At 42.0% G+C, this 18,300-nt stretch overlaps 1 protein-coding gene across 1 annotated transcript in view; it reads left to right on the top strand.

The window, feature by feature from the left end:
* pcdh17 (protocadherin 17) overlaps positions 1-18,300 on the top strand; it is a gene marked incomplete at its 5' end in the record, with an annotated part of 60,906 nt that overhangs the window by 15,749 nt on the left and 26,857 nt on the right. The window contains 2 exons of the mRNA XM_083998585.1: positions 8,804-8,862; positions 9,218-9,390. Coding sequence (XP_083854711.1) covers positions 8,804-8,862; positions 9,218-9,390 — 232 coding nt within the window. The remainder of the gene's footprint in view (positions 1-8,803; positions 8,863-9,217; positions 9,391-18,300) is intronic.

Raw genomic sequence — 18,300 nt, 5'->3', positions numbered from 1 at the left:
ACTAAAACAGGTCTTTTTGGATATCTAAGAAGAAAAAAGAAAAAGCACACTGTTAGTCTCTTTAGATGTTGAACTCTGCAGATGTCCCTCTTGTACATAAGGATCTTAAAAATGCGACCAGAGTAGTCATTTGTAGACAGAAGAGAAAATTGCGCCCACTCGGGCCACTGCTCAAATAAAGGAATAATAAGGTAGTGCTACCCGCAGAGGTTGAAGGACACCAGCTTTGAAATATATATTGTTTTGTTTTTTTTGTTTAGTTTTAAATGAAAAGACAGAAGCAGGACCTCCTTTGGTCTTTTGCATCATCCATCTTCTCTTGTTTTACCCTCTTTTGTTTTTCATGCATTGATCATTATGGTCAAAAAAAAAAAAAAAGTTGTGCCACTGAGATGACTTGACACTTTCCTCTGGGCTCCTAATAGGCAACTCTAATGACGGTGCATGGTCAACTAAAATAATAGGCAATCAATGTGAGTGGGTGCATATTAATTATGAATATTGTGCCGTTGCTGGTGAGCAGTGAAAATGCGAGAGGTCATGCTGTTTATGCAATGGTATATAAACGCCTCCAAAGTGCTACTTAGCCCTAGTTAATGAATGAGAAGAAAAACCCTATTCCCCACAAAATGAACATGAACACAAAAAATAGGAATGCAGTTATGTTAAGAATTATGCATTATGGCACACTGTGATTAACAATATGAGAATATTGAGTTGGATTAGAGCTGGCGGAGTCACCAGCTTTATAATAAACCAGCAATTTCACAACAAGCCGAATAGTAATGCCGTTAAAAACACACATATACACATACACAGCAGCAGCAACATCGCAAGGCAGCGGCAGAGACAACACATGCAGCTTTAAGTCGATTTGTTTAGCACAATAAGATATGGAGACAAGAGAAGAAATGTGCTTTAAGTTGGACAAATGATCAATATATTCTTCTATAGTCATGGTATATTATCGTTATCGTATTATGTTTCACTCACTGGTTCATTGTGATCCATCCTTCCTTTTCTGCAGACATGAAATATTTCTTGTTAGTCCAAAAAAAAAACAACCCAACCGAAACATAAATAAACAAATCATTTCATTCTGGCAGAAAAGATGCAAGTATTGCACATACATCAAGTCTGTTGAGGCTTTATGTTTCTTTATACTGAGGCTTTAAACATAAGTCACGTGTGGTGATGGCTCACTCAGTCATGTGACAGTTACAGTAACCTGCCATGCCTGTGACAAACATGGTAGTTTAGAGGAAAATCAACACAGTTCATGCAGGTGACTCACAGCAGCAAATCATACTGCAAAGGCTTCTTCTTCCTCTTCTTCTGACTGGCCAGATGAAGAGCAGAGGAAGTCAGTCAAGACTGCATCATGGCTTAATGCTGTGCAGATCCAGAGCAACAGGAGATGATGCATCCCAACATATTTAGATAATGAGGGGTTGTAACTCTGCACAAAATTCACAGTTGAATACCCATCATGCTTTGGGGGTCGGGGTTCAGTAGCTGTGTTTTTCGGTGCAGCTGGAAACAGCGAAACACAGAATTTCTTTTAATTTATTGTGAAGAACAGCACATTTGCTTGTGGGCCTTAGATCCTGACTGTCAGACAGAACTAAAGGAGTCCAGAAGCAGCTGTAAGATTCAGGTGAATAATCCAACAGACTAGGTGTGAACGCTCCCTTACTTGTGAAAAGAAACACCTCTGTGTCTTTTTTTCCTTAACTCTATGCATCAGTGTGCTTCGCCTCTCATCATCTATACAGCTGTATTTTTTCACAGGTTTCAATTTTAACAGCTATTTGCTACCACTGTCCACAAACACAACCTCCCCCAGCGCACATTATATAAAATAAAGGACCAGGCTTTATATAAAAGGCTTTACTTTATATAAAATAAAGTGTGATGTGTTTGAGTTAGTTAACAATTTGGAGCTCAAAAGCAATTGTCGAAATACGATACACTAATATGATAATGTAACATGTTGTCAACGTTATTTCTTATGAACATATAACATCATCATTGGCATCATAGTTGGTACCAGATGGTTATAGAATTTTGTAAACCGTTGATTTCCATGAGGATTTTCATGCTCGTTCAATCTCTAGAGTTTTCATGGTGCGAAAAAACAATAAACGAGAGCCTGTTCTGCAGCCGTCGAGTTAGAGGAAGTTCAGTGGAGAGAAGTCCGACTGGTTGGAGCAGACAGGGAGACGATGGTGAGTCAGAAAGCCGCTCTTCACCACCGTGATTATCAGAAAAGCTTCTCAGGATGCAAAACACGTCAAACTTTGAGGAGGATGAGCTACAGCAGCAGAAAGACTTCGTCAGGTTCAGCGCCTGTCAGCAGAAAATAGATGTATGACGCTGCATTTGGCTCTGAGTGTCCAAAACTGGACAGTTGACGACTGAGGGGGAAAAAAAAACAAAAAAAAGACGACGCCTGGTCCGATTAATCTGGATTTCTGCTGAGGCAGCAGATGGTAAAGTCAGAATTTGGCTTCAGCAGCATGAATCCATGGACCCAACCTGCCTGGTGTCAACAGTCCAAGCTGGTGCTACTGGTGGTGGTGGTATTATGGTGTGGGGGGTAATTTCATTTGGACCCTTGTATATCAATAGATCACTGTTTGAATGCCACAGCCTGTCTGAGTGTTGTCACCACCCACATCCGTCCTATTGTGTCCACGGTTGACCATGTACTTCCTGCATGCTAACACACCGTGTCACAAAGCGAAGCTCATCTCAAACTGGGTTTAAACGAACATGACAATGAGTTCTTTGAACCAGGAGATGTGATGAGGCAACACAGGAGATTGGCGGCTACCTTATGTGATGAAGTCGTGTCATCAGAGTCTCAGAAAGATTTCCAGTATCTCGTCAATGTCATGAAACAGAAACACTGAAGCTGCGTCGAGAGCAAAGGGACCAGAACTGGTGACCTTGGAGTGGCCGGGTCCGTGGTCCTGCAAGAAAAGCAGAGAAAACCACATTATATCGTTGTACAGACCATAATATGTTATGTTCTTCATGCACTTTGAGGTGTGCCTGGGTTTAGATATGAGCAAAATGTTTATTGTAATTCATAAGGGAAGCAAGTTTTTGCTAATACTGAGCACTATTTTGTGTTTTCATGCACTTTGCCTAGGTTTAGATATGACCAACATGTTCATTTTTTATTTCAAAAGTGGAGTTAAGTATTGCCTCTGTTCGGTTAAAGCTTTTTATCATGCACTTTTTGATGAGCCTGTGTCAAAAGTGGCAAAAAAGAGAACTCGTTGCAACACTGTCTTTTCCCGAAATAGAAAATATATTTATTCAAGGGCTACATAAAAGAGCCACTGGCTTTTCGTCAGGTCAATGATTTGAACAATTACATTCAGTTGCTTCTCATATTTTTTTTGTTTTGTCAAATGTGACCAAATTAAACATTACCAGCCGCTGAACATGTCCATCCCAGATAAATGTCTTAGTTTGAAAATCTGGCCCATCTCAATTAGTAATTGTAAACAGCCCTGATCCAAAAGTATTAGTGTAGTGTCCCTAATAAAGCGCTACCGTGTCACCTTGAAATCCAGAAACATGTCTTCAGATGGGCCGATAAGACCTCGGCGTGGACGAGATCTGTCTCGTCTCCTTTTACGACCATCAGTGGCACTTCCTTACTCGTCTAAATTTCATTTGGACCAGACCTCTCCCAAGTTATTTGGAAGATACTGCGAGATATTTAGCGAGCAGGAGACTTTGATGGCTTTAAGTTCACTTAAGCCCATTGATTGATTGGTCTGTTATCTCCAGGAAGATGTATAGGGCCGGCTAATTAGATTTGATCACTTACAATTGCTCCACAGCCACTAGGTAATCGATACTGTCTAATTATTGTTTAGGCTCTCCACCCCTTTTCCCCTTACTTTCTTTATCGTACTCTCACTCTCTTCCTTTCTCTGTTCTCAGCTTCAGTTGCTGCCTCTTTTTTTTTTTTTTTTTTTTCCGCATCCTCCTTCACCGCTGTGTTTTCTTTCCCGTAACCTCAATTTCTCTCTGTTTTATCCTTTACCCGCTCTTCCCACTTGGCTGTTGCTGAGCTACTTTGACAGTTTTCCAAGAGGAGTAAACCAGCGTTCCCTCGGTGCTGACGTCCCATCTCACACACACACACACAACACAGATACACACACATTAAAGCACACAACACAGACATAGTTTATCAAATTAAAAATTACATTCCAGATCTTTTTGGCTTGCGCACAAAAAGATGGCGGGTTTGGACTGACTCACACACATCCTCTCTGACGTGACGAAACACAAAGCGCTCACGCAGACACGCACAAATGCGCTATGTGTATTTTTGGAAGACAGTAAAGGACAAATGCATGTATCATACCTAGCAGGGTAGGTAGAGGGAAGGAGGGAGAAGGGGAGGGGGGGGGTGTACTGTTGTTCCTGTGAATAAAAGAGAGTTGTCCAATGATGTGTGAAAGAGAAGCTGCAATTTGTCCTCGTTCGCTACCCCTACCCAAGACATCAGACACACACACACACACTCAGAAAGCCTCAAATACACACACTCATAGCCACCACAGAAATAAACAGCGCCCCAAAAGGCACCAACAAGACCTGAGAGTAGAACAGCACTCCAATACGCTTGTCCCATTTGTCTCAATCGGCCGCCTGTCTGCTCAGTCAGTCTGAGCTCCTCAATGGGAATACACAATAGTGTGCAGCTTTTTACACTTACTCAGCCTCACTGTGCACGCTGTCCCTCTGACCTCTGTGGCCTTGCTGCATGGATCACATACAACGGATCATTCAGCACAATTCAACCACGTGTAAACTGTAACAAATCCAAACTAAACATCCGCTGAACCTTTTTGGATTCATCTCGTATTCACTGTGTGTGCTCAGTGGTTTCATCTGAACCTTTAAGGTCAAAGACTCGTATTTTAGGTCAATAAAGCTTAAAGGTCAAATGTACAAACGTTACAGAAGAGTTCACTTCACTTCAGTTCACTTAGAGACATCATGAAACGTCTCTCTGAATGAAGCCAGTCAGTTCCACATGATCACACACACATGTCCATTAGAAACAAACTGGTACGGTATAGGGACTATTGATTGACTTCTTGTAGCCAATACAGTGTGTGGAAACTAACCACTTGTGGGATTGGACAGTAGGAAACAGATGAGTCTGGTGGAGGATGAAACGGAGGAAGATGATGATGATGATGATATGGATGATGAAGAAGTTTCTGTATGTTTGAGCCTCTAGCTGAAGGTAGCAGTGATGCTAGCAGGGGAGGGAGGGGAGGGACACAGGCTCATGAGTCCACAGTGAACAATGATGGGGCAGAAAATCCAGCTACAGCCCAAACTCTCAAACTATAGCTAGCAGGTCCAACATCAAGGTTGCCACTGTCAGAATTCATAGTTTGAGGAGGAACGTAACAATTCGAGAAACTGATTCTAATTAGATAGATTAGAAAATCAGGATGAGTCATCAAACATCTGAATTTGTTTCACAGGAAGAGAAAATACATCATTTTTTTTATGTAAGAATACTAAAATAAAGATTGTCTATGAATGAATTTGGTTTATAATAAAAGATAAATGAAGCTTCTTTATAGTGGGTGGACAACTAGTACCAGCATGCAACATGAAATACTCAATGATACTTGATGATGATGCTAAATGAATTTATGTACTGTAGAATACAGTGTGTAATAATTATTATAATAGAATTACTGGACATCTATCCAATATTTAACATCCCCCCCGCCCCCCCTCCCAAATTATCCTGTATTCATTGCTGGGTCTGACTGGCTGAGTACAAAGCAGCTCACTGGCCGTTATCGATCCATTAATTGGAAAGTGGCCCATTGTAGTGAAAGGGCTGGGTGGTATAGACAGACAGGAAGAGATGCAGGCTTAAGATCAGCCTGAACTCTTAATTGGCAGGAAAGAGGTTTCTATGAAGTGGTGTAATGTGCTTTTTATTGGCATCGAGGAGAAGGGGGAAGGAGGGAGGGGGAGCACATGCTACTTTAAGTGTGACATGTTTTATTTTTCCCTTTTGTGGTGAAAGAAAAACCTACCATCACAAATACTATTTTATGGGATTCGGTAGTTTCTTTACATTTTAACACTCGATCAAAGCAAAGAAATGTTTCACCCTAAAGCACAGCAGACCGTCGCCACAGTTTCTTACTTTATTTAATCAATATGAAGAAGACCGTACACAAAAGATGAACTTTTTTCAGTCTGTTGTAATATAGAAAGGGGCCCTGCTCACAAGGATTCGGTATTCAGATGTATGCTCCATGTGCACATAGCTGCAGAAAGTATATACACAGCCAATATAACAAGCTAAGAAAATCATTCTCTGGTAGGCTAATGTCTTTTCATCCTGATCACATTCAATGCTGATGGGGCCGAGTTGATTGAATAGCATGTCCAAGGATGAGTCCCTGGTCATAAAAGTACAGAAGGGGCACATCAATATAAAGACTTCCATCTTCCGCCCCCTTTTTTTTTTTTTTTTTTTTTTGAAAAACTCTGGCTGTTATCATTTCAATGCCAAACGCTTTCAAACATTCATTCTTCTCTTGCTCTGTGGACAGATTCCAGCCTTTGATATATTCTGTGGGTGTTTTCTTTTAATCTTGGTGAGGGCTGAGGTGGAATACAATGTTTAGGTAGAGATAAAGGTGTTGGCAAAAGCATGGAAGGTCAGAGAACTGAGGTGGCCTGTCTGACCTTCACACACACCCTTTTTCATAGCGAGCCACCGCGGAGCACGGATGACATTGAAATACTCTATTGACTGCGAGTCAAGCTGTGCATGTGAAAAACCCTGGCACAAGGAGACATTACTCACTAAGCATGACATTTTACTGCTCTCGATTCAAGACAGAGTTGTGCACTACATAGGGTAATTATTTGTGTTACTATGATGAATACCTCAAACGCGGTATGAAAGCTATTTCTCATGAAGGTATTTTGTTTCCAAGCCCGTCTCCGGCTCCGTCTGACTGGGACTTTGAGATATTCTTTCTTGTATATAAATTTTCAGTCAGGTTTCTTCTCCTGTGTTCCCGGCGTCGGTACATTTTGATCACTTCTTACCTTTACTTGTGTTCGTTCTGAGTTAAGTTTGGCAGGTATTTCTGTAAATGCCACAAATCATTCTGGGATCAGGGTGACCTTTTTATCCCGCTGATTAAAAACCCTCATATACCATACTTTGATATAATTAAAGCCCCAGTATGTAACTTATTTTGGCTTTTTATTAGCAAAAATTAAACATTGCTTTCATAAATACGTATTTCACTGAAGTGGAATCACATCCGCATACAAATGAAAGCTTTCTGGTACCTTAGAATGAGTTGTTACAAGTCGTTACAAATACATAAGTGGGCGACGCACCGAACCGAGGCGGCCATGTTGCATCGCCATTTTTTACGTTGAGTGGCAGCGTGACCGTAGGTAACCACGGAAACTCACCGGAGCTAGTGTGAGGAAGGACGGAGGCACTGATGTTGCATTCAGGTGCAGTCAGGCAGACGGCCGTCGGCAAACCAACCGGATGTCATTTTACTTGACGAGAGAAAGACTGTAAAACATGGGTCAGGTAAACAATACGACATCACCATGACAACGCCTGTATTGTTTTGCCTCGTGCTGGCGGACCACTTGTTTACATAGACGCTTGTTTATCCTGTTACATGCAGCGTCTGTTGTCTGTCTGACATCTGCCCGATTTCACGTGAATGCAACATCAAGAATACGTTCCGATATGCAACCGCACTGCTAGATGGGGGTAATTCCTACACATTATACCTTTAAGGTTGGCAGGTATTTCTGTAAATGCCACAAAGCATTCTGGGATCACGGTGACCTTTTTATCCCACTGATTAAAAACGCTCATATACCATACTTTGATATAATTAACAACAGCCAGACAGACTGGGAGGGAGGGAGGGAGACAGAGTACTTTTGCATTGCCAATGTGATTGATCCGGTGTGTAATGCACTGCTGCATACAATACTGATGACTGATGAGTGTGTGTGCAGTTTATAAAGCACAGGGATTTATACCCTTATACCACTCTTCCATTATATACTGTCTTTTGTCATGTGTGCCATACTCTTTGTTTGCGTGCCTGCATGCAGGACTGTACCGTGTTAGTGTGTCTGTGTGTGAGAGAGTATTGATCCACGTAGCATGAAGCCCCCCTGTGTATGATCAGGTAGCTGCACAGCAAATAAACAGCAGATAGTTCAACAACACACATATACAAAGCTCCGGTTCCACTCAAACGATTTCTCCCGTGCATCTAAAAATGGAAAAAGGAAGTGTCAGAGACGATTTCCTCTAAATTGTATTTTAATTTCTGTAACATGTGTTGTGGTAAATTGGGTTACTGCATGTTTCCGTTGACACCACAATACGATAACTGCAAAGTTTTCCAATGCTAAGACTATTGTCCCAGCCGTTATTGATTATGTGCCGTCCGCCTGGATTTGATGTTCAGCTCTGCAGTTTACCCCCGAAAGGCTAATTAGACTGCTTTATGTGCTTGATGAAATGCTCTACCCTAAACAATATAGAACTCACATCCCCCCGGTGTTGTGTTGTGTTGTGTTGTGCTGTGCTCGTACTCCCTCCTTCACCTCATCTCTTTTTTCTTGCATAATTAATCATATGTCACAAGGAGATCTTGTTTCACAGCAGGACTCATTTCTGTAAAGCTCGCTACATACTTTTTTTTTCTCTTTCTCTCTCTCCTCTCCGCAGACGGACAATTTCCCCACTGAGCCTAATTATATGGGTAGCAGACAACAGTTTGTTCAAAGGTAAGAGCTTCGGATCTATAACCGTCACTACATCTCAGACCTTTGTTTTCGTTTCTCCAATAGCTCCGACACAATGCTGCACCAATAGTAACTAAACTGACAATTAAGTGTACTGAGTCGTTGCCTGAGAGGCTGAAGGCCGTGTACGTTTAATTGGGTTTTAAATGGTCACTTACAGTATTTTCCATAGTGCATGACATAGATTCACACACAGGAGTCTCTCTCTTTGTGGCACATCGATGTTTTGATTCTGTCTTTGAAATTCCACTACAAATAAAATAAAATGAAAGCCTCCTTCAAATTCTCAGCCATGCTTTGTTTTTTTTTTTTTGTTTTTTTTTGTGTCTTTCTGTAGCAGTTCCACTTTTAAAGACCCGGAGCGAGCGAGCCTCAGAGACAGTGGTCATGGCGACAGCGATCAGGCCGACAGTGACCAGGACACCAACAAAGGCTCCTGCTGTGATATGTCTGCAAAAGAGGCCCTCAAGCTGAAGGCCACGGGCGTGAAGCCGCCGCCTCTGGAGCAAGGTGAGTCCTCGCTGGGACATTTAAATACCTAAAAAAAAGAGGCATGAAACAGCAGCCAATATTTGCTACATGCAAACCAACACACCATCAAGCTGTTTTCTCTGCTGCAGTTGTTTGTATTAAGGATCGAGCTCCTCTCTTCCCTGAAACACGCAATCCAAACTTATACTTGGCTACTTCACCCCCCCGTCTTCTGCTTTGTTCCCTTTGCACTTTTCACATTTAAAGTGTGTGTGGTGTATGTGTGTGTGTGTGTGTGTGAGGGTGTGAGTGAGTGTGCATTCTATACACGTCCTCAGTTTATCAAAGCAGACAAGCCCATTATGTTTTTATAAGCCCAACTACTTCAGCCTCTCCATTTAGTCCCCCTTCCCTGAGCACCCGTCTCTGAAACTTTGATAATGGAACATGGAAAATGACTTAGTGAGCGGCAGGCGATGTAGCTTCGTACTGTGGTGATTAAATATGAATAATTATTCTAAGCGCTGTGGGTCGGGCAGATTACACATGACATGTGTAGAACAATAACTCCCCAGATGTGAGTTGTTGCAGTCCTCCCTCCTTTACCCCTTGCCACCTCCCATGATTAGTGCAGGGTAAGGGAAAGGCAAGGAAGTAAAAGATTACACATAGGTATATGGAGAAAAGTAAACGGGGGAAAAAAGCAGGTGTGGTGCAGCTTTAACCAGTCGTGTTATCCTGGTGAGGGGCCATTACCTGCGTGACGAAACAGAAACACAGACACTGAGATGTATGTATCTCAGTGAGTGGATCCAGAAGTACAGCGCTGTGTACAGAACATGGATTCTTTGTAATGATGCTATTAATCCCGGGAACAGAAGGGCTGTTTTACTCCACGCGGAAGGACAATGACAATTTGTGCAACACTCTGTGCTGTAATATGCATGTGTGACTAGATAGCTTTTTTTTTTCCTTTCCATTGGTTTTTAGAATGAAAAACAGCCACACACGTTGGCAAGAGAAATTGGCCAATTAAAAAGCTCCATATGTTTCTCATTTTGAAAATGTTCCCATTTAATTGTCCATGAGGGACTGGAAGAAAGAATCACATTTATACTCACAACACACATGAGATCAGGGAGGAGCTCGCAGTGGCAGCGTCTCGGGGTAGCAGTGGTTTTTGGGATGTGACCTGCTACAATGAAACCTGTTGTGTAGCGTCTTCTACTCAGGGGCGTGTCTACAGGTGGGCTGGGAGGGGCCTTGCCCATCCAATAAAAACTCACTCATAAATCACCATTATAGCTTTTTTTTCTATTTCTTTCTTTCTGGTGAGACTTCTGCTCAATCCAGCTCAGGATTAGTGAGGTGCTGGAGAAACAAGGGTTTCATTGGCCAGATGTAAGATATCTGCACACTTCAAATTTCACTTTACTGTGCAGTCACACTTTCTGTCACACTTTTCATCACAGTGTTGTCATCAAAATATGCACTGCTTTCCTATTAGCCATTTTAGAGGTGTGGATGTGCTACTCCTTTACATTATCACCAAACCACAACACTTCTTCACACACTTCGCCAACACGGTTTAGTGAATTACATGCCTATCTGTAGCTAGCTGCTCTTGTCAATCCAATTAAACTGTTAATACCTTCATTCTTTTATCTGGTTCTTATAGGCTGTATTAGTAGTTTTATTTAGTTTGACAGTGGAGTTTGCACGTTCTGCAAACTGTGTGGTTCTTTTTTAAGTTTCCAGCTCATTTGGTGGCTGTTGGTTTATCGACTTGTCAGCTAGCTAGCCAGCTGATTTGTTGCTAGTCACTGTAGTTTGCAAAATTTGGCGAAGGGTTTTCCTCTCTACTGTAGTTCATCATACTAATGCTCATCATAAAATATATATCTAAATTTTACCCCACCCCCCCTCAACATTTTTGTTGTTACCCACCCAAATAATCCAAATGCCCACCCAAAGATAAGATCCCTAGTTACACCTTTGTTTCTCATCAGTTCCTGTCCATCTGATGACCTTCAATAAGAGGTAGCACCCACAGACAAACACACACACACACACACTTGCACAGACTCTGGAAACTCAGAGAAAGGCTATAACCTGCCCACGTTCCTCCCCTCTTCCTCCCCCCTCCACTTATCGCTGTCCTCCCGTTCACTCCCATCACACTCTCACTCTGCTGTGTTTCTCTATGACTTTCGTTCCACTTCTCCACCTTACCCTTGTTTGGAGGGGGGAAATCGATTGATGTGAGATTAGACAGTTAACCGGCTGCAGCTGGCTGTGTTTAGCCAATAACATGTGGTCTGAGCTGAGCAGAGGGGGGAGGGGTCGGGGGCAGGAGGCCAAGGCATGGTGCAGGAGCAGCGATGAGGAGCGAGGCGTGGTGAACATCGCTCTGGCACTCTTCCAGCGGGCATCTTTATTAACTTTTAAAATATATATATATCCCAATATCCCAGCAGGAAGCATGTGCCTCAGGTTGAGCTGATGTTTACATTAGATAACAATATTATGGTCTGCACTCTAGTCTACTGCCTTTTTCAAGAAGAGAAAAACAACATGAATAGACAAAACTGTGATGTGCAGCATGGCATCCAGACATCTGAAGGTCCCTGTGCAACAACAAAGCACACAGGTACGTCTTTTATCAAATGAAAAAAAGAAAAGAAAAAGAAAAGAAAATGGAGCTCGTCATTGGTCAGTGTCCCTGGGGGTCGTTTTCCTCCAGGCTTATTTTCTTCACATCTCAGCACTTAGCATCTACTTCATAGGTCTCTCTCTCAACACCCTCCCTCCCCCCTCCCTGTTTCCCTCCTTCATCCCATCTTAAGTCCTCTGTTCCTCTCCAAGCATAGCCCTCCCAATTACTCTCTGTAGCTCTCTGCTTTCCTGCCAGGACACTGCGGCCTCATTCACTGGCTCAGTATAAACAGAACTACAAGTGCACAAAGCATGTAGTTCAAGTCCCAATCAATCCTCGACCCTGTTTCAGTTCTTGGCCTTTATAGCCACTAGGTTGTAGCCCACAGTGTCGACACAAGTGAGTGTCTCTCTCTGATTTGTTTCAGATTTGTACCGCCATGTTTTTTTTGCTCCCTCTTTTCCCTTTTACTACTCTATTTTCCGCGCGGTTTCTTTATTAATTCTCTCGTCGGTAGAACAAACATGCAGCTCCTTATTTCCATGGATGTTATTCATCTTCTCCTCTGATGTTCGGTTCAGTTTCCTTCTAGACATAATCTGGACATCTTCGCACCAGGGACCAGACGCAAATTGATTAATTAGGCCTGGAAAATTGGTAGCAATGTATTAATTAAGCTTAAGTATATCAAATGCTTTTTTTTTTTCTTTTCTTTTTTTGCCAGTTTTAAAAAGGCGATTAATTGATGCTCCAATGCGCCTGCAGCAGACGCTGATACCGGCTTGTCTGGCTCCGGCGGAGTGGCTGGCAGCACATCGCTCGCCTCTGTGGAGACGAATGCCATAGTCGCTATCACGAACAGACAGGCAGCAGTGGTGTAGAGAGATGGTACCCACTGATAGAGCTGTCCAAGGGAAGGGAGAAAGAGAGAGAGAGGGAGAGGGAGAGAGGGATGATGGAAGAGGAGGAGGAGGAAGAGCGTGGTGGGACGGATACTGTGCGGCTGCACCAGCTGACCTATCCTAATTAGCTGCGATCGCGAGTGTGATAATCAAACCACCTCCTGCCTTGTTTTAAAGCGCGAGGCCTGAGTGGGACAGAGGGTGGGAGGAGGGGGAGGAAGGGGGAGTAGGGGGGGGTAAGTGGGAGGTGGGTATGATACTACAAGGACAGCTCGGGTACAGTGGAGGAGAGACAGCATGAGCCGCGCTCCTCTCACACAGCACACTGGAAGACAATGAAATTGACTTTTCTCTGTTATTTGTGGCAGAGTGATAGAAACCCACTCACCCACATCCCCCCTCCCCCCTCCCCTCTCCTCCTCCCTCTCCCTCACCCCCCCAACCAGCTTTGTGAATAGCTTAAACAAGGGAAATGTCATGCTTTGGCTTTTGTCAGTCGCCTCTTGCACACATGATTCTACATAGACACAACTCTTGGCACATCCAAAACATTTGTCTAAATACACACATACACTTATTTGCTGTACACAAATAAATGATGATGTCGGCAGTGTGTTTAATTGTTGCTCGCCAACCCTATATTTATATGCAGCTCACCCCCCCCCCCCCCTTTTTGCTGGTGTGTTCAGTAATTTATGAGGCTGAGGGCGTCTCTGAGTCCCGTGAACGCAGCTGCATCTACACTTTATATATCAAATGTGAGATTTTAAAGAGAGAGAGAGTTATTATTACACGTGAGGTTTATCTCCATCTCAACAGACCCGAGCCACACAACGAGGTATACTGAGGTTGTGTCGTGTTTTGGCACAGTGTGGTTTATGTATTTGACTCACAACACAATCCTTAAAGCTAAAAACAACGACAACAAAAGACTTAAGTCCTTGTTTCTATATGAATCTTCAACGTAAAGCCATTAAGAGTCAGAAGTATTTTTGATCTAAAGGATTTTGCAGGATGCTTCAGTGTTAATCTTTCATTTTTTTCTGCGGCTTAAGTTGATATTTTAGCCGTTACGTATTTATTCACATAACTGACATCCTTTATCCTGCATGAATGTGTCACGTCTAATATGCCGCCGCTGAAGTCCCGTTGACATGACGACATCACATGGATGCCTCGCTAAGTGTCTCATGTGAATGTGCCGCAGGGAACAACGAGAGCCCATAAGAGCCCATTTATTCCTTTTAAGACAAAGCACTGATGAATTTCACCACCATTGTTGTTTTTTGTTTTTTTATCATTAGCATTTCCAATTAAAAACAGTAGCCAAAATAATTTGCACAATAAATATTTTGAAAACCAATTCCATGTAATGGATTTTCGAGTCCTCTCTGGAATTATTGTGACACTTCCAAGCGAAACAAGGCCGTGACTTTACATTTATTCATCTGTAAAACATGAGAAAATTAAGTCTTTTATGTGTTGTTTTGCTGAATAATAGTTTTTTCCTTCTTTTTTTTCCTTCCTAGTCCACAGCGAGCCCAAACAAACTAAATATTCAGACTTTAATCTGTATTAAATATTCACCCATCCTCCCTGGTGGCAGTCTTAATCTTAAGACTCTTAAGCATTATTATACTTTTCTGAAGTCTTACAAGTCTTCACAATCTCAGTCTCTCCCCCTTCCTTTCCCCCCTCTTCATTCACCACAGTTAATTTTGAATTATGAGTGAACCTTTGATTAAAAAAAAAATGCAATTGTAAGATTAATTGACTGGTCAGAAGTCAGATCAGATGCCCTTTTCACACTTGTAGCCATGGCAACCTCTATCCTGCTCACTCTGGCCTTCAATAAACCTTTATCTGACTGTTGGAAAAGGGCATCCCATTCAACATCATTCATTTTTCATGGACAGATAAATGCAGACACATTTTCCGTGGTGGTGGCTGGATGCATATAATCGGTGTGATGTGTTTTTGCTTCTGAGTTTTGTATTCAACATACAGAACGATCAGCATGTTGTGAGTTCACTATTGACAACATGGTATGTCAGTTTTGTGCCAAATGGTGCAATTACTGTACAGCAATGGTGGTTTCAGTAAATAACCCATGCTTATACCATTTAGAGTGTATGGATACATGTATTTACTATTCCCTTTAAGTCCTCTGAATGAAATATTGAGCTTGTATTGTGGCCAAATGATTGCAGCTTTACAGAAAAAGAGACTAAGCCACTTCAGTTTATGATTAGTGCACTGGAAACACAGAAAGTATCTAAACCCCAGTGCTGCTTCCTGTAAGTGAACGGTTTTAGTGGTAGTTCATCACCGTCTGACGCACAAGTTTGTATCTTTGATTGTTTCACAACAGTCATTTTCATGCAAGTTCCCTTTTTCGGGGCTAAATAATTGTTTACAATGTAAAGTTTTCAGTTTGAAGCCGGTGAAAGAAAGAAAGAGAGAGAGACAGAGGAAGAGAGAAGCACCGAGTTCAGACACGACTCTATTGAATCCTGGAAACAAATAAACAAAGCGACACAAAATCATCTGGCTCCTGAAAGACTCACTTCTTCTGAGACATCGCCACTGGGCAGTTTTATCCAAAGTAGAGATGTGACGGAGCCAAAACATGACTCAGCCACTTCCTGTGGACAGACACACACTGACTTTTAGACATTTCATCAAGTGAAGGCGAGGTAATGCAGACAGCACATTTCATACACAAAGGTAACTCTAAGTGATTTACATAATGCATTAAAAACATTAAAGGAAAAGGAAAACAACATAAAAAAACATCAAAATGCAAATTTAAACAATAGAGAGGAAATTAAAGAGGCAAGACCAGAGACATAAATGCAGGAGAATAAAGATGTATTGCTTTGAGATTTAAGGAGCAGTCGAAGGAAAGATAAACGTTCCCAACCTGGATGTAAATGTGACTTGAATTGGGACACGTCTAATATCCACTGGAAGCTTGTTCCATCCCTGCGGTGCTCAGTAAGTAACAGCTGCTTGTCCATGTTTCACTCTACACTCAGGGAACAGTTAGCAGCAGCAGACGACCACCATCCTGAGACCTGAGAGGCCAAAAAACTGTTCATATGGTAAAAGACATGGGAGAAGTATTTTGTTGCCTAAGCCACTGAGAGATTTATGGACAAGCAGCTGCACTTACACTCCGGATGAAAACATAAAAACAAAACTGTTGCTATGAGGAAGGAGAAAGTCTCCTATAGATCCGTCTGAAGTGTGATGTTGTATGTTCTATTAAGATAAGACAAGTGATGCTAACATGACATTACAAAAAATAACATATTCCTTTATTATTCCCATGAGGAAATGTCCAGTATTGCATCAGCAGATGTCCCATGTGACCAAAAGGCAGAATCATATTCCTGTAAATAGTATTTTTGGTGCCCTGTATGTAGATAAAATCACATTTCTGTGACATCTGCCTTTATTTTGACTTATAAACATAAACTTAGCAAGAAAACACACTGCTGATTATCATTTTTCAGTCGTCCACCATTATTGTTGTTGTTACATGACGTCTTGTAGCGGCTCAGGCTATAGGTTAGAGAGGCTATGACATCATCATTTCACAAAAGCTGCATATTAGTTGTCTACATGCAAACATTAGGGTGCCATTTTGAGATGTATAATTGCCCCATTTTCAAAAAATATGGTTTTAGGGTTCCAAAACTAATCACATAAACTGTTAAAAAACAAACAAAAAAAAAAACAGTTTGTGGATACTCCTAAACCCGTCTCTGTCTGATTAACGTAGTAGTGCAGAAGAGGTCAGTACAATCCTTTATATATATAACAAATTTACGTATTATTGATTTTAAAAATGCTAAAAGAAAATAGAATCATCAAGAATTGTATCTTCATTCCTCCATGGATGAGCAACAATGTTTATTAAGTATGTTTGAAGCCTCTGTGAGGACAAAGCCTCTTGTGCAGACGCAGCTTTGCTAATGTGTGATTCTTCACACGGTGCTGGAGTAATTGTTCTGCAGGTTAATGGACAAACATCTGCTCGGAGAGAGAAGCTTCATTTATGAGCATTGTAATTAGTCGGTTTACAAACATTACTCTAAACAGGTAGCATATGGAGGAGTCATGGTTTCATGTGATGTTATCACATCTGTCTGTTTAAACATGATTAATTGAGGCCTTCACAGTTTGTTTACACTGGTTCTTCCATGTGTGTCACTCCACAGAGCATCAGTGTGAGCTACTCTTTGCTCCCACACCTCGTTGCTCATTCACTACTTTCGTCAGTTAATCATTTATTTTTTTTAAATTGATCATTTCTTTAGTCTCTCTTTATGAAACTTCACACGCCATGTCCTAATCTCAGAGCACTTTAAAGAACTTATCCAGGAGTCTGTCGCGTGGCCTCGGGGAAGGTGGAGAAGATTAGAAAAAAAACCCGTCTGAAAACAGCAGCCAGATGCTCATGTTTCTTCTCACTGTTTGTGTGAGCCATCGGACAGAGAGGATTTGTCTCGGAGCCTTTCATCTTCCCCCCTGCTCCTCATCTTCTCAGCTCTCCATGGCCTGTCCCTGGCTGGGCTGATAGTCTGATTCATGGCAACATCACCAGCTACTTTCCTGGTGGGGAAAATGAGAACCATCAGCAATCTGGACTTCTCCAGGATGCATCACTCAAAGTCAAATAAGATTTGTGGGAGTGTGTATGTGTATGTGTGTGTGTGTGTGTGTGTGTGTGTGTGTGTGCATGTGTGCCCATACACATGTGCCAGATCATGTGTTCACCCCTATTCTTTGAGGATATGGCAGTATTGCACAGCAGTGAGGCGATTTGCGGCTAAGCTAGTGGAATCCTGTGGAAAGCCTAAAATCTTGTGGGGTGAAGGGAGGGGAAATATCACAGTCTTAGGATTTCTTCTCTCTCATTATGGAAGATTTAAAGGGATTAGTCTATTTTCTTTAATACACCAAGTTTTATTAAATTCCATTGTTATGATTGTGCCTCGTGAAGGGTAACGTCCATTCTTGTGTCCTTCTTCTTCCTCTTCTCCTGAGTGTGTGTGTGTGTGATAGTTGGGCCGGGCTTTATTTGCTGTGGGGTGTGTGATTTCCACCTCTAACCCCCCCTGCTCGCCTGCATGGCGGCTCACCCCCCTGATCCTCATTCAGCCAGTGAAGCCTATCTCAAGCACTGTGGCACCACAGCGTTGGAGGGGATTGATGAGTATCTGTAACTCTTACCACTCGGCCCATAAATCTCTGACATTATCTCCTCACTCTGGTCGCCACGGTGAATAATTATGGCATGTTTATGGAAGCAATGAGTTAAAAAAAAAAAAAAAAAAGAAAGAAAAACTTCTTATTTCACTCAGATCACCACCATCTTTTACA

This window comes from Trachurus trachurus (genome assembly GCF_905171665.1).
Source record: "Trachurus trachurus genome assembly, chromosome: 3".
Lineage (NCBI taxonomy): Eukaryota > Metazoa > Chordata > Actinopteri > Carangiformes > Carangidae > Trachurus > Trachurus trachurus.
This window is presented reverse-complemented; position numbering and strand designations above follow the sequence as displayed.